General features: G+C 39.2%; 1 protein-coding gene across 1 annotated transcript; it reads left to right on the forward strand.

Annotated features, from left to right (window-relative positions):
* The first annotated feature begins 1,143 nt into the window (after positions 1-1,143).
* Positions 1,144-4,624, forward strand: LOC104220234 (MDIS1-interacting receptor like kinase 1). The gene is made up of 2 exons (XM_009771064.2): positions 1,144-3,941; positions 4,053-4,624. The coding sequence occupies exons 1-2, from the start codon at positions 1,277-1,279 to the stop codon at positions 4,463-4,465; spliced, it is 3,078 nt and encodes a 1,025-aa protein (XP_009769366.1). The 5' UTR covers positions 1,144-1,276; the 3' UTR covers positions 4,466-4,624.
* Positions 4,625-8,682: the final 4,058 nt, after the last annotated feature.

Raw genomic sequence — 8,682 nt, forward strand, 5'->3', positions numbered from 1 at the left:
CCTAACCCTTCCAAAACCAAACCAATTGCCCCGGCAAGTAGTACAACAGGAAAGACACATAAGGGAGGTCTTAAATAGGGAAGCAAAGATCTAGAAAGCAAAAAGTGTAAATAGCTTGTTATCACATATTAAATGATATTTGATAATATAAAAATTACTTTTCACCGTCATAATTTAGATTCAAAAAAGAAATGTAGTACAATAAGGTAATGTTTTTGGAGAAGACAAAGCTCACGTATCAAAATTTAGTAATGTTTCTCATCTAGTACTGTCTTGTTAATATTTATAAAACAGGTAACTCAAACTTTAAGAATGGAGTACAAGAGTAGAGTAACCTTCACTCGTAATTATTCTTGAAATCTTTGTCATTCACATGAGTTAAGAATACCTTTGTCCTTAAGAAAGCTGCCTTTCCCTAAATTCTCCGACTTTCCACCTTTTTGCCACTCGGCCATGTAGGTAAATCAAGCCATCTTTTACTCACAAAAAGTCGAAAGAGAACTAAAAAATGAAGATAGATCCACGATTTTAATACACTCACTACTCCTTCGTGACTGTAGATGAACTTAACATAAATATGTAATTTTATCAAAATTGTTCAACTATATATCTGCAGATTAAGTAGCATAAAGTTGAAAAATCGTAAATGTGCAACGACAACAGCTACATATTAATCTCAAGCAAGTTAAAGTCGGCTACGTGAATCATTGTCTACCATGTCGCTCTATTTAAGTCCATTGTAATCCGATATCATAGTTTCTCTAGCGTTAGAAGTTCTATATATTTATTTTCTACCGGCCTATAAATCGAAAAAAAATAGAACAAGAACATTAACCCGTATACTGGTGATACAAAATTACGTTGACTATAAGAAGGAGAAAAAGAATTAACTGATGTAGAAAGAGGCAACACATGAAGAAGAACACATTCTCTCCATGTTCAATGTCGGAGTCACTTATAATAAAGTCCAAACATTTCACCAGTCAATTATTTGCATATTAACAGCTGTTTTGCAGAACCCAAGATCTCACGACCTCCTCCTTTTGGTTAACTAATCCCCATGTGAACTTACTATTTTACTAACTAATCCATTAATTATTGTATATACTATATTACTAGTACTATACTCTTCTCTTTTTTCTTACCTTCTTCTTCTTCTTCCCCTACTACCCCACCTCACTGGCCCCATCATTTCCCTCTCATCGCTGTCTCAATCATGGTTCAACAATAGCACAGAAATTACTAGCCAAAGAAAGTGTAACAAGAGCAATTGATAATGAATTTGCTTACCATTTTCCTACTATTCTTGTTCTACTGTTACATTGGTTTTACTAAGGTGGTGGTGGAGGCAAAAGTTGAGTTTAGAGATGAAGTGTCAATTCTACTTTCTATTAAAGAAAGTCTTATTGATCCATTGGATCAACTCCGTGATTGGACAGTGCCCAAGAATGCAGCTGCAGGGAACGTTTCGGTTCCCTGCAGCTGGAAAGGAGTTGAATGCAACTCCAAAGGTGCAGTTGAGAAGCTTGATCTGTCACACATGAATCTCACTGGCAAAGTGTCTGATGATATTCAAAAGCTGAAGAGTTTGACTTCACTTAATTTATGCTGCAATGATTTCTCATCACCATTGCCAAGAACCTTATCCAATCTCACTGCATTGAAAAGCATTGATGTAAGCCAGAACTACTTTGTCTATGGCTTTCCTTTGGGTCTTGGAATGTCAGCAGGGCTTATGTATTTGAATGCTTCGAGTAATAACTTCTCCGGTTATCTTCCTGAGGATATTGGCAATGCAACATTCCTCGAGACTTTGGATTTTCGAGGGAATTTCTTCGAAGGTTCAATTCCTAAATCTTACAAGAATTTAGGAAAGTTGAAGTTTTTAGGCCTCTCAGGGAACAATTTGACTGGACATATTCCAGGAGAGCTCGGGCAGCTATCGTCGCTTGAGACTATAGTTCTCGGATACAATAGTTTTGAAGGTGGAATTCCAGCTGAGCTTGGAAATTTGACCAATCTCAAGTATCTTGATCTAGCTATTGGCAATCTTGGAGGTGAAATTCCTGCTGAGCTGGGCAAGCTGAAGCTGCTCAACACCATTTTCTTGTACAAGAACAATCTTGTAGGCAAGATTTCACCAGATATCGGTAGCATGACTTCATTGCAGCTGCTTGATCTCTCGGATAACATGCTTTCGGGAGAGATCCCAGCTGAGATTGCTGACCTTAAGAATTTGCAGCTTTTGAATTTGATGTCCAACAGATTATCAGGTTCAGTTCCTTCTGGAATTGGAGGTTTGCCTCAGTTGGAAATTCTTGAGCTGTGGAATAACAGCTTATCAGGTCCTTTGCCAAATGATCTTGGCAGAAACTCACCATTGCAATGGGTAGACATCTCATCCAACTCGTTCACTGGTCCTATTCCAGAAGGGTTATGCACCAAAGGTAACCTCACTAAGCTTATCTTATTCAACAATGCTTTCTCTGGTCCAATTCCATCTGGTTTATCAACCTGCACGTCCCTCGTTCGTGTAAGAATGCAAAACAATATTCTTTCCGGGACGATCCCATCAGGTTTTGGTAAACTTGGGAAACTCCAAAGGCTGGAACTAGCAAACAATAGTTTGACAGGCCAAATTCCAAGTGATCTTGCTTCTTCTACCTCTCTTTCTTTTATTGATTTCTCTAAAAATAACCTTCAGTCTTCTATTCCTTCATCCATTCTTGGACTTCCAAGTCTTCAGAATTTCATTGCCTCAGAAAACAACCTTGTAGGCGAAATCCCGGATCAATTCCAGGATTGCCCTTCTCTTTCTGTCCTGGATCTATCCACAAACCATTTCACTGGAGATCTTCCAGCTAGCATTGCATCCTGTGAGAAGTTAGTAACTTTGAATCTTCGAAACAACCAATTAACCGGTCCAATTCCAAGAGCAATTTCGATGATGCCCACATTAGCTGTTCTAGATCTATCCAACAACTCTTTAACTGGTGGAATACCTGACAACTTTGGCAATTCCCCAGCATTAGAGACGCTGAATGTTTCTCATAACAAACTTGAGGGTCCTGTCCCGGCAAATGGCATGCTCAGAACAATCAATCCAGATGACCTGATTGGCAATGCCGGTCTCTGTGGTGGAGTGCTTCCTCCATGTTCTCACAATGCAGCATACACATTGAAGGAAAAGAGCTTGCACGCGAAGCACATCATTGCAGGATGGCTAACTGGGGTAGCAGCTCTTCTACTTCTTGTTACAGCAAGTCTTGGAGCTAGGTCTCTATACAAGAGATGGAATGAAAGTGGAAGTTGTTTCGAACAAAGGTGTGAGATGAGCAGTGGTGAATGGCCGTGGAGGTTGATGGCATTCCAAAGGCTAGGATTCACTAGTAATGACATCTTGGCTTGCCTTAAAGAGTCAAATGTCATTGGAATGGGAGCAACAGGGGTTGTATACAAAGCTGAAATGCAACGCCAGAATACGGTTGTTGCAGTAAAGAAGCTATGGAAATCTGGAACTGATATTGAGATGGGGGGTAGTGAAGATCTCGTAGGTGAGGTGAACGTTCTTGGAAAATTGAGGCATCGGAATATTGTCAGGCTACTGGGGTTCCTTCACAACAATCGCGATGCAATGATAATATACGAGTATATGCAGAATGGCAGCCTTGGAGAAGCTTTACATGGTAAACAAGAAGCAGGGAGATTGCTTGTCGATTGGGTCACTCGATACAACATAGCACTTGGAGTGGCACAAGGCCTTGCTTATCTCCATCATGATTGCCATCCACCAGTTATTCACCGTGATGTTAAGTCAAATAACATACTTCTTGATGCAAATCTTGAGGCAAGAATTGCAGATTTTGGTTTAGCAAGAATGATGCTCAAGAAGAATGAAACAGTTTCTATGGTTGCTGGATCTTATGGATACATAGCCCCCGGTAAGTCCTTACTTCAAAATTTTCAGCCTAGTTAAGAAAAATCTTAATGTATACTTATAGCACTATCTTTGCTAATATTTGACAATCATTTATCTGATGATGACTTTGCAGAGTACGGGTACACACTGAAAGTGGATGAAAAGATTGATATCTACAGCTATGGAGTAGTTCTCATGGAGCTCCTAACTGGAAAGCGTCCTCTAGATCCTGAATTCGGGGAATCTGTTGACATTGTAGAATGGTTTCGAATGAAGATCCGAGACAATAAATCTTTAGAAGAAGCTCTAGACCCCAATGTAGGAACCATACAACATGTTCAAGAAGAAATGTTGTTAGTTTTAAGGATAGCAATTCTATGTATAGCCAAACTCCCCAAGGACAGACCGTCTATGAGGGATGTTTTGACAATGCTCGAAGAGGCAAAGCCTCGAAGAAAGAGCAGTAGCAACAATGGAAGTAGTCCTGCTACTACTGACAAAGATAAGCCAGTATTCAGTACATCACCTGTAAATGGTCTTCTGTAAGAAGAGAAGTCATGTACCTTTGAGTCCATTTTATTTGTAATTTTCATGTAGCAATTGACTTGTATTTAGAAGTTGATACATTGATTCTTGTATGTGTAGAATTTATGGCAGTACAGGCAGCACTTTTCCTGCTGCAAGTGATGTTTTACTAATTTTTTGATCATGTAAGAAAAAGTTATTGATCGAATAACAGAGTTTTAACACGGAAATATTCTCTAATCAAGATTTGGAATTGTATTGCTTAACTGAAAAAAAAACTAAAATCAAGGAGAGCTCGTTTAATCAATAATCATGGATCTTTGATGTAAGCTTAACTTCTCTATGCATAGTAGTGTCAAGGACAAAACAATTTTTGAAGGGAAGAAAATCAACTCAAACTAACTACTATCTAATTCCAGGTTATTCAAATATCCCTCACAAGTCACAGGGGCTTCTCCATTTTCTCCTTCTCTCTGTAGGTTATTCACTAGATGTTAATAACCTCCCTAACATTTTTTAAGTTTACAATCGTTTTCTCATCCAACTTACCAACTGGTTCAGAAAGAATGCTCATTTTCTCTTCAATCAAACCCCATCCCAAATCAAAGCACCTTTTGCAACTCGAGTCTGCATTGTTGTTCTTTATTGTAGGTTTTATATTTCCCCTTCTCTTGTTTCTTATTTTCTCCCTCTTAACTTTGTACGTTCCTCTTGAACAAGTGATAATATGCAATATTAGTGTAAAGTAGAGACACTAGAGAAGGGGAAATATATGTTGTATTTAAGAAGTAACAAGTATATATACAAGTAGATAGAGCCCTAACTATGGAAAGAATCAAAAAGGAAATTTTATAAATCTGTTGTGAATCCCTATAATTATGCTAGCTATGTATATTATATAAGATTATGTCTACATTCAGATTATGTCTACATTCATTATCTAACACTCCCCCTTAAGGTGGAACATAGATATTGATCATGCCCAGCTTGTTACAAAGGTAATCAACTCTAATTCCATTCAACGCTTTTGTGAACAAATCAGCCAGTTGCTCTCCTGTCTTCACGTAGCCAATGGAGATCAAGTTCTCCTTAATCTTCTCATGAATAAAATGGCAGTCAACCTCAATATGCTTAGTTCTTTCATGATACACCGCATTTGACGCAATATGAAGGGCAGCTTGATTGTCACACCAGAGTTTTGCTGGTATTGGATGCTCTAACCTAACTTCAGTCAACAATTGATATATCCACATAATCTCACATGTAGACTGTGGCATAGCTCTATACTCGGATTCTGCATTGGATCGAGATACAACACTTTGCTTCTTACTCCTTCATGATACCTGGTCCTTCATGATACCTGGTTTCCTCCAACAAAGACACAATAACATGTAGTAGATCTTCTATCAATTTTCGATCCAGCCCAGTCAGCATCTGCAAAACAGTCAATACGAGTATGATTGTGATTGCTATATAATATGCCAAGTCCAGGAGCTCCTTTCAAGTAACACAAATCTGTTCCAAAGCTGCCAAATGTTTGACCGTTGGTGCAGACATGAACTGGCTAACAACACTTACCACAAAAGCAATATCTGGACGAGTCACAGTGAGGTAGTTTAATTTCCCAACTAACCTCTTGTATCTCTCTGGATCGTCAAAAGGATCATCATCATCTTTCATAAGATGCACATTAGGAACCATTGGAGTACTACAAGGTTTAGCTGCCAACTTTCAGTTTCTACAAGCAAGTCAAGAATGTACTTTCTCTGAGACAAAAGAATTCCCTTCTTGCTTCTATTTACTTCTACTCCCAAAAAGTATTTCAACTGGCCCAAGTCCTTTGTATGAAACCTAGTATGCAGAAAAGACTTGAGGGAAGAAATCCCCGCATAGTCACTTCCTGTGATAACAATATCATCAACATACACAACAAGGAGAATAGTGCCAGCTACTGATTTCCGATAGAAGACTGAGTGATCGCACTTACTCATTTTCAACCCAAACTCCTGAACTACCTCAGTGAACTTGCCAAACCAAGCTCATAGACTCTGCTTCAAGTCATACAAGGACTTCTTCAAATGATAGACTTTCCCATACTCCCCTTGAGCAACAAAACCAGGTGGTTGCTCCATATACACTTCCTCCTGAAGATCACCATGAAGGAATGCATTCTTGATATCCAACTGATGTAAAGGCATTCTCGAACGCAGCTAGAGAAATAAATAAGCCGATAGAAGTGAGTTCGGCAACCGGGGAGAAGGTGTTAGAATAATCCACCCCTAATTCTGAGCATACCCTTTCGCCACAAGTCTGGCCTTAAGTCTTGCCACAGAACTATCTGGATTGACTTTAACTGTAAAGACCCACTTGCATCCCACTAGTTTCTTTCCTTTTGGTAAATCTACCAAATCCCATGTGTGGTTATCCTCTAAAGCATGTATTTCCTCAAGCATTGCATCAGACTATCCGGGATGATTCAAAGCCTCCTTCACTGTTTTGGGTACGGAGATGGAGTCTAGAGAAGCAATCATAGATCTAGACATAGAGGATAAGTGGTCATAGAAAACAAAGTTAGCAACAGAATATGTCGATTTGCAAGTACGTGTACCTTTGCGAAGAGCAATAGGAAGGTCAAGGTTATCTGGAGGATCAGGCAAAAAAGGATCAGATGATGCAGGAACTGGTGCAGGACATGTATTATTTGTCTCTCGCCTCCGCGAATAAACTTGAACAATTGGAGGTCTTGCTAACACAGTTGGAGCAGGTACTGAAGGCATAATAGTCGATTGGTGCTCAATAGAAGAACTGGGAGATCGAAGAGTATCATCTAATTGTTCTGTCAAAGTACGAGTAACCTGATATACTAGCCACTCATCTTCCTCCCCCTGACTTGTAGAAATGGGAGGTGCATAGAAGAATGGTGTAGTCTCTGAAAATACCACGTCAGTTGACACTAAATATTTACCAAGCTCAGTAGAATAACATCGATACCCCTTCTGAAGGCGAGAATAACCTAGGAAAATACACTTCACAACCTTGGGATCCAACTTGGTAAGAGATGGTCGAACATCTCGAACATAACATGTCCTTCCAAACACCTTAGGTTCCATCGGAAATAATGACTTGTTCAGAAAAAGTACACTATAAGGCACATTACCATCTAGTACACTAGATGGCATGCGATTAATCAAAAAACAAGCCGTAGAAACCGCATCAGCCCAGAACTGTTTAGGAACCTTCATTTGGAACAAAAGTGCTCGAGCTATCTCAAGTAGATGCTTATTCTTCCTCTTAGCAACTCCACTTTGAGAGGGTGTATTAAAACATGAAGATTGATGTAATATACCATATTGTCTCACGTAGGACTGAAATAACTCTAACATGTATTCTTTAGCGTTATCACTCCTTAGAGTACGTACTGAAGCATTGAATTGAGGTTTTTTTTGTGAGAAAGATAAATTGCATTAAACATAAGTAGAGGAACTACAGAGAGGGGGATGCTTATGCATCTGTATGATAGTTGTTTGATAGGCGACTAATAGAAATACTAGTACTAGCTATACTATTATAATTACCATTACAATGGGGCTATTAGAAGCTTTCATGCGCAGATCGTTTAAGTGGGTATCAAAAATATCCTGACCCACGTCTTCCAGTTGGTGTTGCATCAAGCATGTTGTCTTCCTAGTACGAGTTACTCCAGCTTGGTCCCTTTGCAAAAAAGTGTTGACAAAATCCGATGGTTCTTCAAAAATCAATGGTTTATCTTTAGAGGGAAAGTTGCATCCTGCTTTAGCTAAACCATCAGCCACCTCATTCCCCTCCATGTAGGTATGTGCTATGATCATAATATGCAGTTGGTCGAGGAGGTGCCTGCAGTCAGCTATTATGTTAGCATAAACGATGTTATCATTTTGTAACATTTTTAGTACCTCTAGAGCATCAATGTTTATTTCCAGTGGAACCAAGTTGTGTGTGTGGGCCAATTCCAATCCATGGAATAGAGCCTTAAGTTCTGCTTGGATGGTGTTGGCATTGTCCAAATTGTCGGCAAACCATACAATCCAGTGGTCATGACAGTCTCATATGGCACCCCCTATAGGCTATACTTGCTTTGTGAGTTGATGTCGAAGCTACCCCGTCCGTGTTTAGTTTATAGTAATTTGGTTTAGGGGGTATCCATTTAATATTTTGTAGTAGATAATTTTTTTCTAATGGCATGTTGGCAGCGAAATATG

This window comes from Nicotiana sylvestris, chromosome 9 (genome assembly GCF_000393655.2).
Source record: "Nicotiana sylvestris chromosome 9, ASM39365v2, whole genome shotgun sequence".
NCBI lineage: Eukaryota > Viridiplantae > Streptophyta > Magnoliopsida > Solanales > Solanaceae > Nicotiana > Nicotiana sylvestris.

Coding starts and splice junctions, on each gene's coding strand:
- LOC104220234 (XM_009771064.2), top strand. CDS start 1,277: ATGAATTTGCTTACCATTTTCCTACTATTCTTGTTCTACTGTTACATT. Junction 3,942..4,052: donor TTATGGATACATAGCCCCCG/GTAAGTCCTTAC, acceptor ATGACTTTGCAG/AGTACGGGTACACACTGAAA.